Raw genomic sequence first — 27,498 nt, 5'->3', positions numbered from 1 at the left:
GAGCCTGTCGTCTCTCTGTCTTGGCTCTCTCTGCAAATATGCCTGGAATGAGGCCTGATAGGCAGCGTGGGCCGCAGCTCATCGCTCGCTGGCCAAGAATCCCCGCGGTAATGGTACGGTTGTATTTCTGAGGACAAACTGACACTGCACAACTCCCTCACTGCTGCCAGACACGAACAAATCTGCACCAGCAAAGACCTTTTCAGGAAAAAGGACTGTGTTGTTTGTCTCACTGACTATTTAAAGGTGTATACTGAATTTAACGATGAACTGTTTCCTCCATGAGTCACGACAATAACCAAGACAACTCTGTAGAATAAACAGGAACATGTATCTACCGCCAAAGATGTGTCACAGAAGTTTCAATGCTTTTTATTCATATTCTTTTTTTTCTTAAGCGTTGTACAAGGTCAAACGTTTGTTTGTGGTTTATGTTGATGTCATATCTTTGGTGTATATAATAATCCTACAATTAATAATCTCAAACTGACGCGGAAAAATTATTAGTTCATCGGACAAATATGTAAAAACCTGATGTGACATTTAGGCCACGAAGGTCGTCCAAGGCCACTGCTGTGTTTGATGAATGTGGGGTCAATGAGATGGAGGTGAGATGACATGAAAACAAGGAATGAGGTCAGGCCTTTGAACCTATGGGAGTTGTTGTCATGCTGCAGGATTCAGGCCACAGTATCTCGTAGTAAAAGTTGTACAGAAAGCTGAACAGGATTCTGCAGCTGAGCGTCAGAGTGGTGGTTCATTGACATTTGTTTTAGGGTTAAGAGAGTTTGTCCTGGTTTACAGACAAGGCTTCCTTATTTTTTGCATTTTTGCCTTTACTTTGTCAGCTCTTATTTTCCTAAATCTGCGTTTTAAATTAATAATAATAAGTTGTGTCTATCCACATATTGTTCCTGCCTTGTGAGCACAGTGACGAGGTGTGACACATAGTTGTTGCTGAAGAGTTTTAAAGCTCAACCTTCACTCAGGAGTACGAATCTGTCTTTAAACTTTTATCATGATCATCATCGATATCGACTGATATGAACATTTTTATATTGATCTAATTATTGGCTGTATATTCTATGAGCTCAGGCCACCAGGACTCTTTAAACTCCTGTTTGTCATGTTTCGTTTATCGTTAAAGTGATGAAGTATCATTGAGTTTATTGAGTACTTTGGATTGTGATTGATTTATCACATTTGACCCAATCAGGAGAAGTGACAGCGGAGCATACAACAACAAAACAGACCAATTAAAGGTTGTACTGTGATGCAAATCCATCACGTCCCACATATATATACTTTACACAGGGCTGCAGCGGTGTCTGTGTATTTATTCATGTGTGTGTGATTGTGTTTTGTATTTCAACCAATCCTCTAGTGTAACAAAAACAATGGCGGTAGAGTAGAAACCTCTGCCAACGCCCAACAGGCCCCTGATGAAACCATATTTAAATCCACTAGATCCAGATTTTTATTTGGATGGGTTCTTTCCTGACCCAGACCGCGTGTTTCTTTTATGTTCCACTAATCATGTGGTTAAATATGTGCTGCTGTAGTTTGGGTGGAGTTTAAACTCAGTTGTCATTGTTGTTTACTTTAAATAAAACATCTTAGACAAACATTGGTAACTCCCAGTTGTACTGCTGCACATTGTACAAGTAAAATGAGAAACAGTGACATATGCAGCATATGTGTAAATATGTTTCTTCTCTTTTCCTTGTCGTGTTCTTTTCTTTATTGTGACAGTCTTTGTAAATGTTGCCTTTAGCTTTCTTTGTCTTTCTACAAACGTTTAACTTCCTGCCTCGTCCGCACCAGCTCTTGTTTACTTTAAAATCTTGTGTATGTGTGTCTTAATGTGCATATGATATATTTTATATTTGTTAATTACTTTTAATGTGCAAAACAAAGTCAGTCAGTTTTAAGGATTAATTGACCAGCAATATCACTGCAAGTTATTATTCAGCAGAACTGCTACACAGCGGTATTAGTTCTGGAATCTCTAATTGCTGACGTGTCTGGATTGTTGTGTTGCTGTGTGAGTCAGTGGAGTGTAGTTGTACCGGACAGTTTCTAGGTGTGGATGTGTGTCACTGAAGCAGGAAACGTTGAGTCAAGCTCAGCTAAACCTTTTCCGTCCGCAGCTGAACGTTCAAACAGTCGGACTCTGTCATTGGCCTCTCTCTGATACAAAAAAAAACAAACTCAAAAAACGGCGTGGAAAGTCATAAAACCACAGCATAACTGTGTCTCTGAGGTTCCCCCCCCCCCCTCTTCCTCCTCCTCCTCCTCCTCCTCGCTCTCTTCGTCTCTGTGTACTCGTCTGACACGGCATGGGTGGGGCCTCCCTGTTCTTCTGATGTGCCAAAGGGCAGGGCTCTGCAGCAGGGAGGGGAAACAATGTGGAGGAACAGAAAGGCCTTGTGCCGCTCTGCTCTGCTTTCACCTGCACTCTGGGGCAGCTTCCGTGTGGCCCGGTGAAGTGTCCAGTGCCCTGTCCCACTGGAGTTTGAATACATTTGAATTTAAACGTTGGTAGCCTCTCTGCTGAGTGGTGATCTGAGTTTCTTGTTACTAGTAAGTATCTGTAACCAAATTGAAAGCGACACGATGCAAGATTCGCTCTATGCCGCCATTGTATAGTGAGAAAAAGTGCCATCGAATGAAATGGTCACTGGGAAGTCAGACAACAACGTTATCTGATGTGGTAACGCAAATACTTTTGGCTCCCGTAAGATAAGAGCCAAGATCCACAGCCTTTTTAGATCAACCAACCAGCATATCAGCATCATATGGTATAATTGACACCATTATGTGCTCATTATGAGATGGCGTTATTACAATTTAATGCAACAACAGGGGGATGCAACACGCCACAGAGGCTTTTCATTTTAGATTTGAGCAATCTATAAAACCCAGTTCAATAAAATGATGCAGGCGACAGTGGAAGCTGACTACAGACACGCTATGGTCGGCTGTGTAATCATATCTTTCCATCCTTTAGCACACCGGAGCACGTTTCCTCGATGTGGGGGGTGTCCTCCTCACATCCTCGACAGTCTCTCTCTCTCTCTCTCTCTCTCTCTCTCTCTCTCTCTCTCTCTCTCTTTCTCTCTTTCTCTGAGCCTTAATATAGACGTCAGCACAGCAGCAGTGAGCAACTGTCTCCTTGTGCAGGTTTTCTTGTTCCTGGGCCCTTCAGCGCCTTTCTGCAGTTTGAAGGGAAGGCCGACGGAGCAGCTTTCCTTCTCGTGTTTGTTGTCACCTTGAAAAGGAGAATCTCTAATAATAGTAATAACAAATTGAACTTGTATAGCTCCTTTTCAAGAGACTCAATATAGCATATCATAAACAGCACTGGTGAAAGGGTGGAGCGTTAGCTGGCCTTGGTGAACAGGTGGTGTTTGAGGAGATTCTTGAAGATGCCCAGAGATTTCAGCGGGGAGACAGTTGACAGCCTGATTTTGTTGCTTATTTATTCCGCATATTCAGCTATGACAGAAAATGCACCTTTGTCAGTTGTACTTTAAATTAGCACCTGACCGATTCATTGGTTTCCTGGTAATATGTCTCGAGGAGCCTTTCACAGACATATCGGCACCAGCGTGTACGTTTGCCTATCTGAAAACTTTTATTTTACAAAACAGAAAATATGTACATTTATGATTCTTCTCATTGCCAATATTTTCTTTTTAATATTTAGGCCAATTAATCAGTTTCTTTACTACTTAATATTGGCATCGGCAAAAAAATTCCACATCAGTCTCGCTCTCACACACACACACACACACACGCTTTTTGTCGGGGGTGTGGCTGGAAAAGGGAGGTTAGGATTTCCACTCAGCTGTTACATAGTTGAACTGTGAGTCTTACCCTCCTGACACACACACACACACACACACACACACACACACACACACACACACACACACACACACACACACACACACACACACACACACACTAAAAGAAGGGATGCTCCTGTCGAGGACGATCACCCATTGGTTCCTGTTCTTTTACATGTACTCAGAAATGTCTCGTTCCCAACTCGAGGCCCAGCAGGAGCCACGTCTTTACCATGAGTCAGATCCACATGCTGTTGTTGAGGTTAGGCGGCGTCCAGGCTGAAAACAGAGCTGCAATAAAAAAAAAAAAAGAAAAGCAAAGAGAGCAAGGGGTCTGTGCTGGTGTGGGCGTGTTGCTACAGGCAGATGAAATATGATCCAAGAAGATGCACTGCAGGAGGGGGGGCGCTGTTCTACCGAGCAGGACCAAAGCTTTCAGATTTCCCAACAACAGCAGAAGGAAAAAGGGTGAATGACTTATGGTGGAAAACTTTTTTCCTTCCTAACTCTGAAAAATGCACTGTTGCTGTGAAAAAGAGAAACTGTTCCCAGTTTAAAGAGGAAACGTCTCAGTTTCCTTTCTGTGTCTCTCTGTAGGTTTTAGAAAATCATATATATCATGGATAATAATAAATTCATTTGACCTTTAATCTGCAAGAATCTACTTCATTTTTGTATGCTGAGTCATGTGAGCTGTTAGGACCTTCTTATTTCCTGTTCACTTTGTTTTTGAAAGAACGTCATTTGCTATTTGGCTCTTTTGAGTTTGAATTCAACTTTTTATTCACATGCCGTCTCAGTCTTCCTGCTTCTCTATTGTTTCCCCCACAAGGCGGAAAGATTGTGCCTCCAGATCCATGATATCGTTTTAATGTCTGCCACGTTGCAGCAGGGCAGGGACGGACCACAGCCACATCTGGTGGCCACTTCGACATATAACGACGCACGACACTTCCTCCCACTATCCGCAAATTAAGCCAGAATATCCAGAATAGGGACGCTGCCATCTTGTGCCAGTGACGCCCTGTGGAGCCGGCGGTCTGGGCAGGATGGAGCGGCTGTGTCGAGGTCCCACCGATAGCGAGTCAGTGTCATCTGTCAATCAGGGCGTCTCAGTTCTTTTTCATATCATCAAATAACTAATTCAAACCGAACTTGAGAAAACACACTGGAGCTGTGAAGTCGTCCGTCTTTATTTACAGTCACAGTGGCTTCATGTCGAGGTTTACCTTGAATAAACGTACACATCACAAGTATCTGTGTTCCATTTACATGTTTGGCCACAGAGCTGTAACCGATCCCAACCACCCTCTTTCCTCTGTTGCCACTTATTGCGTTGTGTCTTCGAGACGTCATGAGAGACGTGGTGATGTGTGAGTGTTTTCTGGCTCGAGGCCCAGCAAATGGTAGAATAGATTTCGTCCCCTGTCTCAAATTACTGAGACAGGAGGGTTCTTTAAAACCAGAGCGACGTCTGTGCAACAGAGAACGAGTGTCTCACCAGAAGGTGGTCAAACCAAACCGTAAAACAAGACGCCAGACTCGGCAGTAAAATGCTCAGGGAGCGAGAGCTTTCTACCAAACCATACAACCAGCAAGTCCGGTGTGTATGAGTGTGTGTGCAGATCCAATTAAATAAATCTGGGTCTAGAGAATTTAAATGTGGTTTCATAAAGAGACTGTGGGGCCTCGGCGCAGGTACGAACCCTACTCCGTGACATGCTGGTCTGTGTTCAGAGCAGGAAGCTTCTCTCCTGACCTCAGCCTGTGGTTTAAATTCCATGTGGTTATGGCCTCATTCGTGTGCATCTGCCGCAGGCCGAAGTGTCTGTGCCGAATCCTCCAAGTGTGTCACTTATGTAACAGGTCACCTCTGCTTCCCACGGTGGTGTCGCACACTCCCCTCGCAGGGAGTCGGCAGAGCGTCGTCTCACTCTGAGATATCCATCATTTGTCACACGACGTTGATGCATTCGTTCACTGTAGTACGTGTTTAAGGTTTTAATCATTGCGCGTAGTGTGTCAGCTAATGATTGATACATTTCATGATTCATTTATTAAGGTACTAATCGTGGCAGATATCTGCTCTGACACGCAAGACCTCAAAATAAAATGTTAAACACATTCTTTCTCCATTGTTTATTCTGTAAAATGAAATTTCCATATGTGCAAACATAAGAACAGATAGTTATGAGCGTGTGAAAGGCTCATATCAGCCGTTTTTTTTATGGGCCACCCGATAAATTGGTTGGACCTGCGATCCAATTATGACCAAACTAGGAATCATGGGAAATTCCTGGAATTTACTTCAGGGCATTGATGGGGAAATTCTGTGTTAAATTATGATTCTAACTCTTTTGTCTTTTTTTTTTCTCCTAATTCCAGGTTCATTATCCAGATGTGGAAAGAGTAGAGTGGCTGAATAAGGTACACACACACACACACACACACACACACACACACACACACACACACACACACACACACACACACACACACACACACACACACACACACACACACACACTCACTGCCTTTATCGCTCTATCCTCACCCACTAGCTGTCTCTATAATACATCCGCCGCTGTTAGCCTGTTAGCTTTAGAGGCAGGAGACAGGTAGTGTATAAATAGCATCTGAATCTGGAGCCTGACCCAGTGGGGGGGGAGGAGAGTGAGTGGTAGAGAGATATAGAAAGAGAGAGAGAGAGAGAGAGAATCTGGTTCCTTGGAGAATTACTTACTGTAAATGTGTACACATAAAGTACTTCCAGTAAAAAGTAAATGGACCAGAGAAATTAGTTTTCACTCTCTGTATCCGATGGAGTGATGTTCATGTTGGATTTGTCTTTATGTCTATTCACAGGTAGTGTTTGAAAAAGTCAGTCAGAAATAATGATGGTGAAGCAGAATCACGTATTGTTATTTTTATAAAGTTCAATTTAACTTTAATGTCATAATGTTGATCTTTAATGACGTATTCTGAGTTTTCTCCTGTTATTTTGACGTTTAAGTTTTCATTTTGACCAGGTTTCTCTTGCTCAGTGCCCAGCAGCCCTTTCTCAACCAGTTTCAATATTCAGAAGTAGATCTTCTATATAATACGAGCTGTGAATATTCCATTGATCTAGAAAGGGGTCACATGGAGCTGCAATGAAATCTTCTACCCCTGCTGATCAGATTGGTATTAAGAGCCAACAGGAAGCAAACGACACACGGAACAGAACCGTCCAAGCTCTCTGCACCGTTTCTTATTTCATCCAAATCAATATACTGCCACATAAATCTCTGAGGTGTCTCCAACAAGTCCACAAAGTCTGCAGTGAAAAAAACCTCTTTTTCCAGCCGTTTCAGTTGTGTATGTACGAAAATCATGTTCTCTCTCTCTCCTCCTCCTCAGACGGTGAAGCAGATGTGGCCGTTCATCTGCCAGTTTGTGGACAAGCTGTTCAGGGAGACCATCGAGCCGGCGGTGAAGGGCGCCAACCCTCATCTCAGCTCCTTCTGCTTCACTAAGATCGACATGGGCGACAAGGTGATGAGAAAACACACCGAGCAGACTCTGGATCCAAATGCACAAGATGGGGGCATTTGGATCAGGGATATTTTGGCTTAGTTTCTGCAAAGTAGGAGTAGTTTGTTTGTTCAGTCTATGGAACCAGCAGTTCTCACAGAGCCATAAGAAAAGCAGATGTAATGGTCACTCTGATGGGTTATCTGAAAGTTATTTTATTATTGAAATACTGTTGTAGTTCGCCTGAAACATGCAACATTACTGCTTCGGCTCTTAAACTCTGCTGCTCATAGTGTAGGCGTTAAGATCTTCTACTGGTGTGTTTCTAAATTTGTCCTAGGTATTTTCTTTTCTAACATCGTGGTCCTGGAGCTGGAAAAAGCTCGACTCTTCTTTTACGACCGGGTTTCTTTCTGTTCCGTCCTAAAGAACATCCTGACCCATATTTTGCTCATGTTTCAGAGCACAGCATTAATTATACTGTTGGTACAGTGAGAGGTTGAAATCATATTTCAGAGCTGTTTGCTCACTCGTACCGGTTTCCTCACATCTTGTGTGTCCGCAGCCGCTGAGAGTGAACGGGGTGAAAGTTTACACAGAGAATGTGGACAAGAGGCAAGTCATCATGGATCTGCAGATCAGGTAACACGGTGAAACCAAAGCATCTCGCTCACCTATAATGTCTACAGGATAAAGCTGCTTAAATCTATATATTTTTCATTATTGTCATCAAATCCCATAAAGAGGCCACTATTGTCTTCATGTGGTTGCCATGGTAACATCATGATGGAATTACTCCCAGCATCAGCACCTTCAGACACAGTACTACAGTACTACAGTACTACACAGTACTACACAGTACTACACAGTACTCCACACTAGTTCAAATGCACCAAATGAACGTCCTCGTGGTTCAGACATATCGTCGGAGGTGAAGACTGCAGCTGCTGCTTCTTCTTCTACTGTTTAATGCTGTCTCTACTTCCTGTGATTGGTCCAAAAGTCCAAATTAAGATGTAACAGAAAATCAAATTTCATGTAGAAGAAAAAGCTCAGTAATTCCCTCTTCCCCCTCTCTCTCTCTCTCTCTCTCTCTCTCTCTCTCTCTCTCTCTCTCTCTCTCTCTCTCTCTCTCCCTGCTTTCACACCGTGACACTGTATGAATTCTCTAACTGCATTTTCTTTTTTAATTCTCAGTTTTGTCGGAAACACAGAGATTGACGTGGACATCAAGAAGTTCTATTGCAGAGCTGGGATCAAAAGTATTCAGGTATGAGTCCAATGATAAAACGCTGCCGGTGATTTTAATGGTAGATTGTCTATGGCAAAGGTTGTGAAGACACAAATGTTCAAAGGAGTCCAGATAAATTGACTTGACATTCTCATTCACCAGCTGTAACTCTGACTCTGGTGGAAAACGAGACGGTACCTTCAGACAGACGTGAGATTTTATTGGTGGTCGCCCTCAGTTATTTGTCCGTGACCGCCATATTAACCTGTGACCTCTCCAGAGATGGCTTTACATAATGTGTTGACACCGCGGCCGATAAAGAAGACGTTATCCGCTCGGCTGTTGGCAGAGAATCAGGCCATGTTTGCTGTTCCGAGATCAGAGAGGGAGAGAAAGTGAGTGGAGGGAAGAGTCGGGAAAGATTTACAGAGGGTCAACATTTGCCTTTGCCTGTGGCTCAAACTTTATAGCTGCAGTCGCGGGATCTTTGTCAGCTTTTCATAGGCCGTTGAAGAAGTAAGTCGTTCAGGTGCCGAACACGTTAAATTAGAGCTTATGGGTGATATGGAGTTAGATGATTTCTTCCCTCGTTGCTTTTCCTCTGGTCAAACTGATCCTGAGGTAGCGTCATCTGCTGCACACGGTTCTTGAAGAATCTCCCTTCAGGCAGGAGCGAGCTGCAGGAGGTCAGCGAGGATCAACAACAGGCTATCTTCCATCTCTCCCCTGCACCCGTATGATGAGCAAAATGTTGGTATTTAATTACTCAGAGCGAGCTACAACCAAATTTGGTGCTGCAGACGAGCAGTCTGCATATCAGAGGTTTGAGTCACTGCAGCTGCCGATAGAGCAACGAGCTCAATGATGAGACATTGAAACATTCACAGACTTTTATTAAAGGAGACGTATCATGTTTTTTCTCTGTTTCCTTCCTCTAGTGTGTTATAGAGGTTTTTTTTGTGAATTGGAAAGTTCTGCAAAGTTAAAAAGCTGCTAAATACAGCCCCTACGGATCATTTGTGGAGATGATCTGGAATTCAGTGCATGTTTGAGTGCATGTGCACTGAGCTCATAACACGACAGGGACTGGCTGGGTTCATAATGTTGTTCTTTCTCCTCTCCAGCTTCAAGGAGTGATGAGGGTGGTGATGGAGCCGCTGCTGGGGGACATGCCTCTGATCGGCGCTCTGAGCGTCTTTTTCCTCAAGAAACCAGTGAGTACCTTGACCTTATGTCCAGTGACAACTGTCCATATCACTATGGACATTATCTAAGCAAAGCCCGGCTCCGTTTGCAAGTCTAGTGGATACAAAGTCCACCTGGCCCCTTGTGGACTCCGCACTCACCAACTTCCCAGGAACGCGTCCATGAGTTTCTGGTAAGTGAAGTGAAGTCTGGACATTTGGACGTCAGGCAGTGACGTCCTCGTGAGATGAGCCTGCAGAGTATCTCCCCTGAAATCATACCTGTTTACCCCCGATACCTCAAAACACTTCTTGAAACAACAGCAAGTGTGCAGTCCTAACTTTATTACACCTTTCAGTTTGATTTTAACCTGTAATTTACGGTTTTAGTTTATTAAAATGACTACACATTGACAACAGTTAGTTCTGCCTCCCTGGAGCTTACGAGGATTGAATGTCTTGTTCATGCGCAGCTGAGCAGAGGGTTTCTGTTTCTTTAAAGGCGATATACATGATGTGTTTCTTTCCTCTAGTGTGTTGTATGACATGTAGCAGTGTTGTTGTCGTTGTGAGTAACATCCACTCATCACTGCTAGCTCTTACTGTTGGAACATGGCCCTGCTTGTTCTCTAAACCTCCATCAACTGTAGCATTTCCCACCACAGTCTTCCTGATGGCTGCCGAGCTTCAGTCCTTCTTTATCAGTGGATTCCTTCTCCCTGACTGCTGCCGTCTTCCTTCCTGTGCATCAACACATGTTATCTTCTAGATTTCAGACTTTGATGCCCACACGCACAGGAAAAGAGTCACCATCAAAAAGCCCCAAAAGACATGAAATTCCTCTTCTCCTCCTGAAATGTTTTATTTTTTGTGGTGAACTTGAAAGAAAAGTCTGGGTTATCTTCTTCTTCTGCTGTCACCTGCTGTTGGGTCAGATGTCAGCTTTGTAACTGAACTAAGATGGTGAACATTAAGTTAGCATGGAAGCATGGAAGCATTATCTGTAAAATAAAAGCGAGTACTACAGTTCAAAAGTCCCAAACGAATGGTCCAAGCTCGACATTTTAAACTAAAGACATCATTTTCAAAGTTTTATTTGTCGTGACTTCCTGTGTCTTATCTTTATCTGGGTCACCTGTGTCGGACATGACAGGCTGGCTCATTTTAAAAAAAATCACTGACGATGAAATACTTACTACAGTTATATTCACCTTTCTGAATACTTTCCTGTGATTGTGATGACGCCTCCGGATTTAGATTTGTCATCAGATCCCTCCCGCACTGTTCTTACAGTTAAGTCACATCTTCAATGGAACTGCACTTTCCTGAAACTTTGTTCAACCGTCCAACTTTTTTGGATGCCTCGAACCAGTCCGGTGACATTCTGTACCAGCCGTAAAAATGTTATATTTGTAACCTGCGGTTACAGGAGTTGCCTGAAAGTTGTAAAAATAATTTCCTTTGTCCTGAACTGACGGCTGCATTGTTTTGGTGCATTGTTGTTTACATGGTGACATCACATTCACATACCAGCCTTTTAATAAACTGTCAGCAACAATCTGAGGGTTGAACAGAGACAAGTGCTTTCACTCTGGAGGAGCAACGTGGACATTCGTCTGCAAATCAGGCTCAATTTAGTGCAATGATACGTGAACAGATCCCAGTGGGTTGATGGAACCCGGACCAGTTAGCTCTCATCTTCCACTCCACCCCCTAAGGGCTGTGTGCTTCCACCACATTTGTTTTGTATACAAAAAGAGTTCCAGAGCATCAACGTTTGTGCTTGGGTTCGCCAATGACTCTGTGATTGTGAGTCTTCTGCGGGATGGGAAGCAAAACCCTGGACCAGTCCTTTTTTAATTTTGTTTACTGGTCTGACAGAAAACTTTAGTATTTTACATGGTGGGGAAAAAGAAAGTATGTTTTTATTTGTGGTTATTTTGTATTTTATTTTCTTAGCACAATTAGAACAAACGCTACTGACGCTGCTGTTATTTTGTTATTTTAAGTCCGTTTGTGCTCGTGTGCAGATATTCCAGCAGTTTAATGCACCACTTTAGCCTCGATGCTCTTCATTCGCTTCAGCTGTAATAATGGCTTCCAGTATTTGACCTTTTAAGCCTCTTTTGTGACCTTTTTCAGCTTTGCAGTCACTCTTAATCTGCGACATACTGACACACACGCACACGCACACGCACACACAATCCTCCCCTCTCTGACTTCCGCCCATGCTCAAACTTCTATATTTTCAAACACAGTCACACGGACATCGGGTCATTTTAGTCCACATATACACTATGTCACCCATGACAACTGTTACCCTGCTCACGCTCCTTTTTAAGGCCGGTGGATGGTTGTTATTTTGAGCTGGGCGCCTTCCCAACGTGACTCCGGTGATTTGTCTCGTGCACTAAGCGGTACAGTGTGACTGTGTGATGCCTGAACTGGACGGGCAGTTGGTGCACATCAGCTGAGACACTCCCGCTCCTCTCGTCTGACTCCAGTCTCACAGAGTGAACAAATCAGTCAGGACTGATTGCTGCCCCACCTCCGCTCCATCCAGACTCCATCCTGTTTACTGTTTGTACAAATGAACGCAGACTCTGGGTGTATTCTCCATCTGCTAACATGGAGGAGGTGGGATGTGTAACCTATTGCTTTGGCTTCACGTCGTCCCTCTTCATATACAGCCTATGGGCTAGCACTGCTGCCACTTACACATTGACAAGTACTAGATGTTCAGTTGACACCAGGGTGTGTCGGATTTGTGCGCTGGGACTCAGTCCGGTTAATTACTGCAGCTACATTTGAAGACTTCTCCTCGTTATCCCGTTCCAGCACATAAGTCTCGAGATAAGAATCCAGGTTAAGCTCCCATTCTAGGAGAAGCTGGTTAGCGTGCTTCGTTTGTGAAATGCTTGTGCCGGGGAATAAAAACCCGGGTTGAGAGCAGGTTTAGCATCATATCTTATCACACCTACAGCTTTTTGATCAGCTGAGGGGTTGGACGTTACCGGCTTCTCCTGAATAATAGAACTGACAAAGTAGTTGTGCTGGTGAATTAATTTTAATCTTACACGCACCTTTAGCGTCTGCATTCCTTCTGAAAGCAAGATTTGTTGTCCTTCTTTATCATGCAAGCCAGAATGTTATGGAGACAGTGATGGAATGAGATCCTGCAAAAAATGGTGAACATTAGGAATAGTTGCCAAATGCATATATGCTACAGTTTATATTACAGATTATTCTTGTTTCATTTCAGTCACAGTTTCTTTGTCTTTTGTCTCCTTGTATTTAACATTTTCATTATTTCTCCTCTTCCTCAGTTGCTCGACATCAATTGGAGCGGACTCACAAACATGCTGGACATTCCTGGTTTAAAGTAAGTGACAGTGTGGAATGTGTTTTTAGTTTGATCCCAAATACCTCACACACGTGATGTCGACCGGTTTTAACTCTTAAATCAGTTTACCATGTTGTTAAGAGCCCCATCATGCACACACACACACACACACACACACACACACACACACACACACACACACACACACACACACACACACACACACACACACACACACACACACACAAAACCTTGGGTAGCTCTTACCTCCTCTCACCTCTGAACACACTGCTCAAATGTCACAGTTTAATACAATATTTCGAACATAACAAACACATAATGAGGGTTAGTCACTGTCACGTCACTGTTATGTTGTTAAAGCTTAGTTTCACCCTGACCTGTTTTCCAGTGAAAACACTGGGAACATTTTTGGAGCCTGAAACGACTTGAGTGTCTATGAATTCTTATTTCCCGTTCAAATGAAACCCAGTGAGATCACATACCAGGCAGCACTAGACACATCTGTCTGTTAATTAGCAAGATCACCGTGAAACTTGGTCGGAGGATGGGTCAGAAAATATCTTTATTTCACTTTCATTTTCACGTTTTTGAACATTATCTTTGATTTCTCAAAGAATAATTCACGGATCTGGATGAGCAGAAAACAGGCATGTTTGTGTGCGATCTGGTTCCAAATAAAAATCCAGATCTAGTGACTTAACATGTGTCTTCACAATAGGACTGTTTAAAGTAAAAAGGATATTTATCGAAAGACAACAAGCAATAGTTTTTAAAGCAGAAACCTGGAATTTCTCATACCTTACTGCCGTATTTCAGCAAAAAGGAAATAAATAAAAGCTTTTTGTAGGAAAAGTGAAATGAGAATCACGTCCTTCTCGCTCAGTATAATGGGAATATCCTGCTGATGCTTTGAAGAGTTGATCCCACCGGACACACGGTCAGAGTGGTCTGTCAGGCTCTCAGGCTCGGCTGCTGAAACCATTACATTAACGTCTGGATCACAGAATGGATTATGACCTCTATTTCCCCCCCCCCGGCTAAGTGTTGGTATTTTTAGTAACGCGATTATGAAAGGAGAGCGGCGGCAGACAGGAACCGTGATGTCAGACGGATTTGGGTGAAGCGCTTCCAACCAGGACTTCTTTTGGTGCCTCGTTAATCTTCACTTTTTATATCTTGTGGAGGTTCTTTGTTTCATGTGAAGGTGAGAAATACACTCGTCAGATCTAGGTCACTCTGTCATGGAGAAGAAAAGATAGGACGACCAATCAGCAAAGACACGTGTGACGTTAAGCAGAGTAAAAAATGTAGACGTAAGCGTACAGCAGGTTTTTATACCGTCCAGTTTTTGTTATCACTGTCTCCATCAGCAGCAGCCATCTTTGTTGTTGATGAAAATTCCCCATTGGACACTCTTCTGTCAGCCATTATATGAAACTTTGGGACACGACTTTCCGACCTCATCACTTATAAACCAATTCACTTCAATATACAATCGGCTCCAAATAGTAGTTTTTAATGTGAGCTTGTCAAATGTTGAACTTCTGTCACTTGTTTGTCCGTCTCTTACAAGCTCCTGTTAACATTCAGGTTTTAAAGTTATCTTTGCTCTCTGTATCGATGCAAATATTGGAACGAGGTGTCAAAGTGTTGCTTGATCGCTCAGAACACACAAATACAACACATATTCTTCGTCAAGATTTTTCACCAAGCAACTTAAATGTGAACCTCATGGCGGCGCTGGAGGAAAAGTCAGGGGGCGTTCGCCGAGGTCATTGGGAAACATCGAACGGGGACGACAAACTAAAACGCTGCTAATGTGACTGTTTCATTTTAGTGGTGCACTTAATCCTGTTTTTGCACAAATGGAAAGAAAAGCGGCACAGAGCCTGAAAACGTAACGTAAAGGTGGTTAACGCCCGCAGAGCAGTTGCCCCTGTGCCTGCCGGGTGGTAACTCCTCTAAACGGAACTGCTGCCGCTTCCTGCTGCATCACTGTTTGTAGAAACTCGCAGCAGTTTACAAAAGACTCCGCCCTGTGAAATGTAGCTTTCCTCGTCTGACGAGTTTGTAGGAAAACACTACAACACTACTGTGTGTGTGTGTGTGTGGGTTTGTGTGCTTTTCTGCTGCGATCGAGCTACAGACCTACCCTGACCTCACCCTCCCTACTTTCTTCCTGTGTGTGTGTGTGTGTGTGTGTGTGTGTGTGTGTGTGTGTGTGTGTGTGTGTGTGTGTGTGTGTGTGTGTGTGTGTGTGTGTGTGTGTGTGTGTGTGTGTGTGTGTGTGTGTGTGTGTGAGAACAGCAGGATATACAGATGACACAATCGTGCTATACACCAAGAAAAACACACACCTGCTTATGAAATATAAGTGGTTGTTTCACATGTCAACACACACACACACACACACACACTGCTCAGTCACAACACCAAAACAAATTCCTCCTCTAGGCATGATGGGATCTGTGGAAGCCGCAGTATTACGCCATCCAACGCTCATCTGGATGCAGTTATGTGTTTGGGTTGGTTTGAGCAGACCAGGAATCAGCACGTCAACACTAGATCTACTTGACAATCACGTGACGCGACAGTTTGAAACAGACCCCGGACCAGCTCGGCTGTGTTCTGAGGCGGGACACTGCTGCTCTCTAGAGGACATCCAGGGTAGTGTCGTGGGTAGTTTAGCCTGTGATGAACCAAAGCTTAATCTGAAGAAGCTACTTGTATTAAAACTCATCTGAAAACGAGCAGTGGTTCCTTTTAACAGCAGAATAATTAATGCTGGTCTCCAGTCTGATCCAGTACTACACATTTCAGATTTTATTTACTTCATTTTATTTAACTAATGTTGATTTAATAGCCTGTAAGTGATAGATTGAGGTAACACAGCTTTAGACTAGTTCATCTCACTCTAACTCATTTCTCCTTCTCTTCTTAAACCTAATTTATCGATATGATGTCAAAGGTCATTTTGGAATTTAAACGCTGCCTCCTCCATGTTAGAAGATGGGACAAAGTTCTACAAAATTCTGGTCGTTTGAAATCCCCAAATTTGAACCTATGGTTTTTTTTGTCTAACTTATTGCCTTTCTTTGTCTGTGTCTGTCCCTCTGTCCTCCGTCCTTCTGTCTCAGTGGTTTATGTGACAACATCATCCAGGACATCATCTACGGCTTCCTGGTTCTGCCCAACTCCATCAAAATCCCTCTGGTGGGAGAGGCCCAACTGGCCCAGCTGCGCTTCCCCCTTCCCAAGGTAGCACACACACCCCTGCCTCCTCCACGTTAGCAGATGGGACATAAAAAGTCAAAGTTCATGTGAAGTAGACTTGGGTTGTTCTTCTCACCTCATCGGTGCCTCTAATGGCCGTCGACCTCCGCTCCTGCTCATTCCCGCCCTCTGTTACTGGTTTGTCTCCTCAGGGCATCCTGAGAATCCACTTCATCGAGGCCCAGGACTTGCTGATTAAAGACAAGTTACTCGGAGGGCTGATTAAAGGCAAGTCCGACCCGTACGGAGTCGTCCAGGTCGGGACCCAAGTCTTCCAGAGCAAAGTCAAACACGAGACCATCAACCCAAAATGGAATGAAGTGTATGAGGTGAGTGGGGAAGTTATCCCGAGTCGCGATTGTACTGTGAAAGTTTTTTTCTTTCTTGTATCCGTTGTATTTCTTGTATTCGTGAATCACTTTGCTGTAGCTCCTCTTTTCAGCCTCTGTCTCAAAGCCCATGTCTCAGATTTAAGTTTCATTGCCCAGCAATAAAGATTCTACAAAATCTGACCCTGAAGCGTTTTTATGTTTTGCCAGATCCCTTTTTTTCCTCAGTTGAATTTGTGTTAAAAAAGTCAAAGCAGTGGTGGAATCTAACTCAGAAACTTTCTCCTGAGAAGTCAGACTCGATAGGATTTCAAACACACTTGACAACACAAGTAACACAAGTTACACTTGGTCTCTAGATGTAGACACGTGTGGGCTGTGGGTTCTCACAGTGTCCGACCATCTCCGTCGGTTCCTCTCAAGGCCTCGTGTTCACTTCATATTAATGTTTGTATTTTCAGGCCTTTGTGTACGATCACTCAGGACCCAATGTGGGCGTCGAGCTGTTTGATGACGACCCTGATAAAGACGACTTTCTGGGAAGGTAATATTTATTTTTTGTTAAATTAAATTAAGAGTTTAAAGTTTTTACCTCAGGCTGCTGGATCTTAAATTTGTAACCTTTTGACCTTTTTACTGCTTTTACTTCTACTTTATTTTGTAAGTAACTTATTGCAGCCTCATTAGTAGTAGAGGAGAGTTATTCAACATCACCAGTTCTGAAACTATGCACAAATATACATATAATATATGCTGAGGTATTATATTAACAAAGTGTCCTGTTTATTCTCTGTAAACCTATTTTAAAGAAATGTTATGACAGGACGAGAGAGTTTGTGGTGACGAGTCGGCCTCAGTAAAAGTGACTTTGTGTTTCTCAGTCTGGTGATCAACCTGGCCGAGCTCCAGAAGGAACAGAAGGTCGACGAGGTAAAAGCATCTTCTCCTCACTGAGCTGCTGTGGCTTCTGGATTCACACAGCTACACTTCTCATCCTGTATACGTTCATCCTTCATCCTTTTTTAAATACAAATATCAAAACTTCTTTGGTTTCCAACTTAGGTTTTTCAAAATAAGCAAAATATAAATAGTCAAAGTTGTAATGAACGCTTTATAGTGTCTTCTTTGTTTTTAAAAACCTTGTGGTGGAAACAAATGCGTTGTTGCATCGCTTCCACTGTTCCACAAGATGATTTCCTCTGTAACTAATGAGAGTGTCGATGCCAACACTGAACATTTGTGTGTCCTCAGTGGTTTGTTTTGGAAGAAGTGGCCTCAGGGAAGCTGCACCTCAAACTGGAGTGGTTATCTCTGCTGCCCACACCTGAGAAGCTGGACCAGGTACCGGCTTCACTTACAGAAACCGCTCATTTACATCCGCTAACACGACTGTGCAGCCGACCCTCGACCTTTGCCAGTCACTGACCAGTTACGCTGCCTCTCCCACCCTCCTCCTCCTCCCCCAACCCCAAAGGCGCTGATGACCATCGGTGCTGATCGCGGTAAAGCCAACGACGGCCTGTCGTCTGCGCTGCTCGTCGTCTTCCTGGATTCTGCCAGAAACCTGCCGGTGAGTGATAAAGCTCATGCCTCCGCCAACAGTTCCCTTAAATTCAAGTATTATATTTTTTTCCATCAAGATCACTGGGAAATTGTTGACGACAATGTTACAGGTAATAAATCCCGGATAGGGTCAGCACCAACACTTAAAGAGTTCTTCCCTGACCCATACCACATCCTTCCTACAGGTTTCGTGGTAATCCATCACATCTGGCTTAAAAAAAACGGACGCTTATGAAACCCTAACCTTTGGCGGAGGCTATAATAATCTTGGGAAGCACCAACACGGCTCTGTGGTTCTCTCTGTAGATGCTTCCTCACAGAAAAGCTGCTCAAACGCTGGGAGGACGTGTCGATCACCAACCAGACGCTGCAGGAATAAAGCTTAAAGAACAGAACAGTGACAGGAAATAAAAGCTGAGGACGAGAATCGTTAAAGTTTCCTTTTCATGGGAATGTTTTAGAAAGGAACACAGTGAAAACATTAAGTCTCTTGTCTTGTCTCATACAGAAGTGTGTTTTCTCTTCGTTAGCGGTTAAGCCTCTGTAGTGCACGCCTCACCTTCCTCTTTTCAGCCTCCTCTTCTTCTCTGCCTCTTCTCGCCTCCTCCCCCCTCTGAAGAGCGTCTTCGAGGGGAACTTGGGCTCTGGCTACTTAAAAGAGAGGCGGGCGGCGGGCCTCGTGTTCTGCGAGAACACCGCCTCTCTCTATAGGACCTTATTTGTGAGTCTGCCGGCTGTTTTCTGCATCCTAGAGCCGCTTGAGGTTTGATGAACCCTGCTACAGACGTCTTGCTTTTCTTTTCTTTTGTTGTTGTTTTTGCTTGCGTTTGGTTTTAAAGAAAGGTTGTTAATCGTCTGCCTGATGAGCATGACTCCCTTCTAGTGCACGGGTTGAATTCTCCATTATCTTTATTTAACGTGAATGTTTTCTGTTGACTCATCACAAGAGAATAATCTAACAACAATGAGGGTTTATGTTTTAGGATCAAAAGCATCTTTCCTTTGCCTCCAGATTTTGATATGTAACATTCGGGCAATCTAGGGCCATGTTGAAGAAAAATAACAATATGGAGACGTAGAGGATAAAGTCATAATATCACATCGGGTTGATTTTCATCAGCAATGGTGATAAAGACTACAACTCCCATGATCCCACGCTGCTTAATGATGCTTTTCCCCGTTGAGACCAAACTAAAAATGATTTTAATCAAACTCAGTTTAAAATTAAGTGATGCTCAGAACTGGCCTCAGAATTATAATAGAATTAAGAAGACAGAAAATAAATGTAATTTCAACTCCTCCTCATTCAAAGATCAGGGTTTAAAAAAATGTCTTAAATCTTTTATTCGTCATGGAAAAGGGGTTTATTTGTAATATAAAGTTAATTATATATTTAATCACAGTTTTTGTAATTGATAAAATACTACAGAGACATATCTGTGTAAAGGGAGGAATGTATTTGGATCTTTCTGTTTTTAGATTTTCAGAGCAGGGAGGGGGAATTCTCCGTGGATTGCTTCTCTCCATCCATCATGTTTAAATCCACTCTGTGTGAACTGGTTTGCCCCATCAGTCTCCTATGTGACCGCAGCTCGACCACCAGGGGGCGGCACATGGATACTGCTCCATTCAAAGCTACTGTGTAAAAAGACCTTTTGACAGGAACCGTCTCGGCTGAGGTGAATATTGGCCGACACGGAAGACTTAGATAAGTTGCGCTCGTTTACTCGGTGACGAGTCAATGCCTCCTTCATCAGACACAATTCTTGTCAAAATGTCCCGGTGTTTCTTGTCCCGTCGCTGAGTCTCCAGACTATAGCCTGTGAATAAAGATGGACGCCGCGTCTCCACGTCCTCCCACTAGACAATAATGAAGCCAAAATATCCAATGGTGCTGCCATCTTGTGCCGGTGACGTGATGGTGGAGTTGAGCAGTGATATCGAGATCCTGCTCCAGAACGACCGAGAGTCGATCAAGATGGTTTGGCTTCACTTGTTTTGGAGCCGTCGTGTCGTCCATCTTTATTTTCAGTCAAGGAAAAGGAAGAAAACTCTGATTCTGTTTCTGATTTCATTATGTTGTGACACTGAAAGGTTCTGTTAGTGAGTCGTTCACATCAGAAGGAGAATATGAATGTTTCCCCATTATCACCACATCCAACCATCGCAGCTTCCTGTGGATCATACTGGTTTCCTCTCTCTGTGTAAATCTCCTCTCTCTGTTTTAATCACCAAATCTAATGTTGTGGCATTTTCACTAGAGTCCAAACAATTTTATTTTTGCCCGATATTGGTTCCAAGTCGTCCTCAAATTTAACTTATTTGTCTGTTTTTGTATTTTAATTTGGTTTTATTTTCAGTTTTCACATTGCCTCAACGCTTCATCAGCCAAATTTGAGGGATAATCTCTAAGAATATGTTTTTATATATATATATAGATTTAGTTTTCAAACTCAAAAAACTTTGCTTGGACTCTAGTTTTGACCTCGTGACCAGATTTAATTGGGTAATGACATTAACCATGTGATCATTCATGTTGTCTCTCTGTCTGTCGTGTTGTGTCGCATCCTCATGTTTGATGATGATGCCGGTGTGTTCTATCTCCTCCTCCTCCTCCTCCTCCTCCTCCTCCTCCTCCTCCTCCTCCTCCCTGCTTGCTCCCTTGTTCCCCTAATAACCCGGTGTGTGTGTGTGTGTTTGTGTGTTTGTGTGTTTGCTCTCTCCTGCCTTGTCCCGGCGGAAAATCAAAGCGCAATCCGTTAGAGTTCAACCCAGCGGGGCTGAAGAAGGCCTCGCTCAGTAAGGCCATCAAGGTAACGACATGGAAACGAAGCACACCCACATCGCTCAGACACTGAGGACGAATGCCGAGGAGACACAGAGATACACCTCTCGCACATTCAACTCGTGTTCCACCTGTACGGCAATAAAGTTTGTGAACACAATGCTCGTCAACGTAACTCTACGAGCAGGGTGCGTTACTCGGCTCTGATTCAAGGTAAAAATCGGAATAAAATGAATCAAGATTGAATTAAATGAGATATAAGATAAATACACATCAGAGATACAGTAAAGCCGTTTTCAGACCTAAACTCTGGAAAGGTTCTGAAAAGTTGCGTCCGGAGTTTGTCTGTCACTGATGAAGGAACGCAGCAGGAGATTGTTTGAGTCAGACGCGTTCAACAGGAAAGAGGTCCGGAGACTTAAAGAGAATAAAGAGTAGAGATCCTTATAATGTGAATATCCTCTCCTGTCAACTTCCTGTTACTGACTGAAGTGAAGACATTAACAAACTCCACTAATCACATCTGTCGACTAAAACCGTGCAACGTGTCTAACAATGTGTTGTGAATACCAGCGTTTGTGGTCTGAAGCACATTTACACTCAACCTTTTGATTCTCAAACTTTTAATTGAGCTTTTGTTTCATTCTGATCTGATGAGTTTTTTCTCTGGTTGTTGGGATTTATTCTTTATTGATAGAATTTCCTTCCTTATTCCTTCACATTAAAAGTGACACATTAAACCATCACACCGGTTTGTCTGGCGTCGTGTGTAAAACATGATATCGTCTATGTTGTAAATACATTTAACAGTATATTGCATGTTTTAGTGGCTAATTTAATCTGTTTTATTGAATAATTTGTCTTTAAAAAGCTGGTAAGATAACATCAAGTCAAATCTTCACCCAAGTGAGACTTCCTTGCTTAACATTCCTCACAGAAATCTTTGATTTTAAGTAATCAAAAGTTTTTAAAAACCTCTTTTTCTTCCTCGGCAGTCCGGTAAAAAAGTGACCAGTGATCCCAGTCCGCTAGTCCAGTTCAGAGTGGGACACAAATCCTTCGAGAGCAAGGTGAGACCACGGTTTGTTAATTCAGTGTAATGCTTGGATGTATATATATATAACATGGCTTTTTGAAGATGAAAAAAATGAACTACATTTAACAGGAATATAGGTTTAAGGGTCTAAGTGTGTGTTTTAACAATTAAAGATTGAATTGAAATAATGAAAAAGATGAATGCAGCCATGTTACAGAGTCGTGCAAACAAAGTCTGTGCATGTACAAGACGTGATTGTCTGAACGTTTTCCACTAATATGTTAAAATATTGCACACTAGCTCGTTCAGGTTGGTCTCATTCCTTTAATATAATGTCTCTGTGTGTTGTAGTTCTTTTTCTTTTTCAATGATACGAATATTAACAAGCCGTTGATGTCCTGTCGCTGCTTGTGTCTTGTTTTGAAATTCCCTCTGTGTGAAATGCTCGTGTTTCCAGACCAGATATAAGACCAACGAGCCCGTGTGGGAGGAGGCCTTCACCTTCCTCATTCACAACCCCAGGACCCAACAGCTGGAGGTGGAGGTATTAAGACAACACAGAACTGTTTGCATAATTTAAAATGTGAAAAAAAACAACAACAACCAGAGTATCAAATATAAAGGGATTGTTAAATATAGATTTTAATTAATCATTTTAAGGAATAAATGCAAAGAATTGATGCCCAGTAGAATAAAGATCATTTAAGTGCAAAAGTAGGTTAAGTAGAAAATGTGGTAACTGCCAAAAGCAATATTGCCTTGATGTTGAAGTAATAATATATTATATTGCACCAAATGATATGCAATATTGTACTCATGATAAAAAATAAATCTTGCACATGATAGTGAAAGTAGTAGAGTACATGACAATTATACTGCACATATTAAAAAATACTGCACATGTGAATGAACAGAATATTGCCCAAAATATGAAAATACAAATAAATACCCAAACACAAAAATATCATTGAGGGAAAAGGAAAGAGTATTAAAAATAAATATATTTAAAAAAAAATATTGCTGATATTAAACTTAACAGAAAATGTGTGTTGCAAATGTTAATGAACTTTAAATTCCCATGATGAAAAAGATAAAAAGAATCACTGAGGAAAAAGGAAAGCAAGAAGTATTATTGGACATATCATATTTAAACAAGACATATAACTTGATTTACACTTTAATGTCGAACATGGTGTAAAAGCTAATCCTGCTCATCGAACTGGTCTAATATTGTATCTGACATTATTCTGTTGTTTTCCACAGGTGAAGGATGCGAAACACGAATGTTCACTGGGGACGTTAACGCTGCCTCTGAGTCGCCTCCTGGAGGCAGAAGACATGACGCTGGACCAGCGCTTCCCCCTGAAGAACTCCGGGCCGAGCTGCACCCTCCAGATGAAGATGGCTCTGCGGGTACGAGCACCACCTGTTGGAGGAGACTTGCCGCCATCGTTTTTTCATAGCAGTGTTTATAGTTGTTGGCCCGACAGTTGCCCGTGTGCTCAACAAATCAACCGGTGTTGTGATTTTCTTTATTCCTTTCGTGTTGTTCCAGGTGTTGTGCCAGGTGAAGGACACTTCCCCAGCCCCAAACTCCGCCCCGTCCTCGGTGCAGGTCCGTAAGTCCTCCAGCCAGACGCCGCGACCCTCGGTCTCCTCTGACTCGAAGCTTCCCTCCGACAGCCCTGAAAACCTCCCCTCGGCGTCCCTGTCGGCCCAGGACCTGATGAACCGGCAGAAGGACTCGGACGAATATGTCCGGTCTCCCGGAAGCACGGACTTGGGGCAGGGCGGAGGAGAAAGAGGAGGTCGTGGTCTGGCGGAGTCCGGCAGGAGCAGCTCTAACCTCGCCATCTCCGGCTCCCAGCAGTACCTGGCCGGAGGCAAAGAGCCGACGCCCAGCATCGCATCAGACATCTCCAACCCCTACGCTACGCAGGAGCTGCAGCAGAGGCTCCACCAGCTGCAGAAGTATCTATCAGCCAATCAAATACCAATTTATCCAGTGGGCGAAGTGGGCGTCGGTCAAATTATGAACGTTATCTGAGAAAAGTTGTGTTTTTAGTATGTGTGAAAGTTTAGTTAATGCAGGAGCATCACGGTCACGTCAGCATAGACTGTTTGTAAAGATGGACGACATGACCGCTCCCCAAAGTGAAGTCAAAGCGTCTCGCTCGCCCCCTGGTGGCTGGCTTTATAGGTCATGAACCCTGCCTCCTCCAGGTTAGTGGATGGGACATGGACCAATCTAATTACAAGATGGTTCCTGTCATTTTAAGAGTTTCTGATAAGTTTGGTTTTAATTCGTTATTTGATGCTGTTAAAAAACGTGAGATGTCTTGACCGCTCCAAGATGGCGGCGTTCTTATCTGGGATGTTTAGGCTTCGTTTCTGGAGGGAGGGATGAAGAAGTGGAGACGATCGAGACACCTTGGCTTCACTTTTGCGGAGCCATCATGTCATCTCTATATACAGTCGCTGGTTCAAACCCAGAACCTTCTTGATGTGGTGCCACCGCTTTGTGCGAAACAGAGAATCTCACCAGACTTTGCCCCCCCCCCCCCCTTCTCTCTCGCTGTAGTGGCTCAGGCCCCAGTTACTTCCCACTGGGTGAGGTCCAGCTGACGGTCAGACACAGCTCGCAGAGGAACAAGCTCATCGTGGTGGTTCACGGCTGCAGGTACGAGCTAACGACACTAGAGGGTTTACGCCAACACATTTTACTGGTGAGAGTTTATCGTTAAGTTGTGTTCTTTTGTTGTCACCTCAGAAACCTGATAGCCTTCACTGATCAGGGGTCAGATCCGTACGTCCGCCTCTACCTGCTTCCCGACAAACGGAGGTCGGGCAGGAGGAAAACTCACACGTTCAAGAAAACCCTCAACCCTGTTTATGATCAGACGTGAGTTCCTCTGCCGCACGCACACTGTGTTGTTGATTTAAGTCACGATCATTGGTCATTATCTTCCTCCGTGTGTGTGTCTGTGTGTGTGTTCAGGTTTGAGTTCAGCGTCTCCCTCGTGGAGCTCCACAGACGGACCCTGGACGTCGCTGTGAAGAACAGCGGAGGTCTGCTCTCCAAGCACAAAGGCCTTCTGGGAAAGGTACTGACGTTATCTTCGTCTCTTTCCCATTCAGTTATATAATGTCTTTGGCAAAATGGAGTCCCTGTCACTGCTTCTCAGTTTAAAACTGCAAATGATCTTCTGTTGTTTTCCGTCAGGTTCTGGTGGACTTGACTCATGACGACATCACAAAGGGTTGGACACAATGGTTCGTTACTTTACCGGCTTTGTAAAACGATATAGATGCGTGTGCTTTAATAATCGAATGTTGAGCTCATCAGGTTTCTTTTAAAAAACATTTTAAGCAGTTTATCTTCTTCTATCTGAGCTTTGTGATACTTTGAAAAGAGGAAGGCGATGTTTCCACGAGCTTCTCGAATCGCGTCTTTCGAGAGTTCACGCACAGCGAGTGGCGACTGCTGATCAAACACAGATTTGGCTCCGATCTGGGGCTTTTGTTTTTTGGCCGATTTCTCGTGTAGCGAGAACCAGGCACGAGTGTGGCTGCCGGTGACAGTGAAGAGGAAACGAGAAGCGGTGGCTGTTGAGTGACGGCACCGTGAAGACGTGGGTTCGAGCTGTGTCTCAGGAGACCAGGACCCAGAACCACAACGTCTTATTTGGATGTGGCCCCTGCACTGAGACCCGGCTGACACACGCACACAACTTGTTTTCCATTGAAATTAAACGACGCTCCTCTTTCTCCTGCAGGTATGAGCTGAGCGAAGACGGCCTGGCGAGGCCTCAGCAGCTATAGACGTCAACAACAAGTCTTCACGACAACATATCGCCACACTTCCGCTTTACATCACTGCACCATGTTGTTTTTTCATCACTTGTAACTGTTAAAAAAAAACAAAAGGAACAGAAAAGCAGCTTTCGATTTATTTAATCACTTCAGTCGCAAGGCAAACGTCCCCTTTAAGAAGTGCGTGAGAGTGGCTGAGCATATATGCAACAAGTAGAAAACTATATATGACACAATATACAGTAGAACAATCTATTTTTTAGTCGGAAATATCGATGATGCTGAGGTTTGTAAATAATGTAAAATGATGCTGGATGAAACGGACGTGTAGAGAAAGATGTCCGAGGTCTCGGACTTGGCCAAATGATTGTTTGTAATTTTATCTGTTTTCATGATTATTATTATTTTTTCTTTTTTTAATTGCTCAATATTCTGGACGGAGTTTCTGAGGCAGAGCGGGCGTGTGCAGGGAAAGACGTCACCAAAGAGACGAGAAGTATTTTATTTTGGTAACACAACTGTACGCTGGCTTTATTCCACTTTAATAACGTGTGTATTAACCATGTGATGAGAACTTTGAATACACAAATATCGTGTTAAATATGATGCAAGTACCAAGTTTATTTAGCTCGATAACACAGGCTTTTTCTCTAGTTAATATACCTGCTGTTACACTGAAATAAGGCCGTTATCTGATTGTTTTTTTAAAACTATTTGCACATTTGTGTGTCTGTGTGTGTGTTTTTTTTATCTGGTCGGGGATCATCCGTGTTCTTATCAGCAATTTGAACATTTCCTGAATTCATTTAGGATGAAAACATCAGGTTCATCAGATAATTTCATCTCAAATTCATTAAATTCATGTTTTTTCTAAATATAAAATTCAAAAGATCTTGAAATGATGAAATATCCGTTTTAAGGGAATACGGTGACATTTTGTTTTTCACCAAAAGTCAAATGCGAGGTTGGGTTGTGCTTTTGTTTTGAGGAACAAAATCCGCCTGCCGTCACCTTTTTAAGTTTATCAATTATTACATTATATGTCGTTATATTGTTTGCTTGTATGGAAGAATTAAGAAATCCACCAACTGATGTTTTTACACTCATCCCTGTCTCCGTGCTTTATGCTAAGCTAAGCTAACCCTGGATTTTGGTTTTTAAAAAAAATGAAAACATGTATTACTCAACATATTGAACTTTCGCTGTCATGTCATTCCTGTATCACGTTGGACTTTATTTAAAATGAAAAGTGAGAAAACAGCGTTTGTGTTAAAAATAAAGACGTAAAGCAGCAGAGTGGTGAGAGATACGGACGCAAAGTCGTTGTGTTGATTTCACCTCGTCTGTTGTTGTGGCTTTTATTTGATAATTAACACTTTGCACAGACGCTGAGACGAAGGATTCACCAGACATCTTTACACTCATGGAAGTATCTGGAAGATGCTTTAATCACAAACGTTTTATTTCCCACTTCCTGTTGTCAGAGGTTGACGTCATGATCGTCGCTCACATTTTGTTTATGTCAACATCGGTCTTAACTCTTCATCGAGGGTAAT

General features: G+C 43.1%; 1 protein-coding gene across 4 annotated transcripts in view; it reads left to right on the top strand.

Moving 5' to 3' along the window:
* The window catches only part of esyt2a (extended synaptotagmin-like protein 2a), a 31,896-nt gene extending 4,767 nt beyond the window's left edge, over nucleotides 1-27,129 (top strand). Inside the window, exons 3-25 of one of the 4 annotated variants that reach the window (XM_034614191.1) lie at nucleotides 6,237-6,278; nucleotides 7,251-7,385; nucleotides 7,930-8,006; nucleotides 8,562-8,634; nucleotides 9,720-9,809; nucleotides 13,106-13,161; nucleotides 16,281-16,401; nucleotides 16,569-16,745; nucleotides 17,207-17,289; nucleotides 17,627-17,675; nucleotides 17,997-18,086; nucleotides 18,220-18,315; nucleotides 18,928-19,029; nucleotides 21,059-21,121; nucleotides 22,089-22,163; nucleotides 22,587-22,673; nucleotides 23,393-23,542; nucleotides 23,685-24,100; nucleotides 24,711-24,809; nucleotides 24,900-25,031; nucleotides 25,128-25,233; nucleotides 25,353-25,402; nucleotides 25,906-27,098. In XM_034614191.1, coding sequence (XP_034470082.1) covers nucleotides 6,237-6,278; nucleotides 7,251-7,385; nucleotides 7,930-8,006; nucleotides 8,562-8,634; nucleotides 9,720-9,809; nucleotides 13,106-13,161; nucleotides 16,281-16,401; nucleotides 16,569-16,745; nucleotides 17,207-17,289; nucleotides 17,627-17,675; nucleotides 17,997-18,086; nucleotides 18,220-18,315; nucleotides 18,928-19,029; nucleotides 21,059-21,121; nucleotides 22,089-22,163; nucleotides 22,587-22,673; nucleotides 23,393-23,542; nucleotides 23,685-24,100; nucleotides 24,711-24,809; nucleotides 24,900-25,031; nucleotides 25,128-25,233; nucleotides 25,353-25,402; nucleotides 25,906-25,951 — 2,415 coding nt within the window. In that variant the 3' untranslated portion in view covers nucleotides 25,952-27,098. Of the gene's footprint in view, nucleotides 1-6,236; nucleotides 6,279-7,250; nucleotides 7,386-7,929; nucleotides 8,007-8,561; nucleotides 8,635-9,719; nucleotides 9,810-13,105; nucleotides 13,162-16,280; nucleotides 16,402-16,568; nucleotides 16,746-17,206; nucleotides 17,290-17,626; nucleotides 17,676-17,996; nucleotides 18,087-18,219; nucleotides 18,316-18,927; nucleotides 19,030-21,058; nucleotides 21,122-22,088; nucleotides 22,164-22,586; nucleotides 22,674-23,392; nucleotides 23,543-23,684; nucleotides 24,101-24,710; nucleotides 24,810-24,899; nucleotides 25,032-25,127; nucleotides 25,234-25,352; nucleotides 25,403-25,905 lie in introns of all 4 variants that reach the window. The other 3 variants (XM_034614193.1, XM_034614192.1, XM_034614194.1) reach the window with 3 other exon arrangements.
* Nucleotides 27,130-27,498: the final 369 nt, after the last annotated feature.

This window comes from Hippoglossus hippoglossus, chromosome 17, assembly GCF_009819705.1.
Source record: "Hippoglossus hippoglossus isolate fHipHip1 chromosome 17, fHipHip1.pri, whole genome shotgun sequence".
NCBI lineage: Eukaryota > Metazoa > Chordata > Actinopteri > Pleuronectiformes > Pleuronectidae > Hippoglossus > Hippoglossus hippoglossus.
This window is presented reverse-complemented; position numbering and strand designations above follow the sequence as displayed.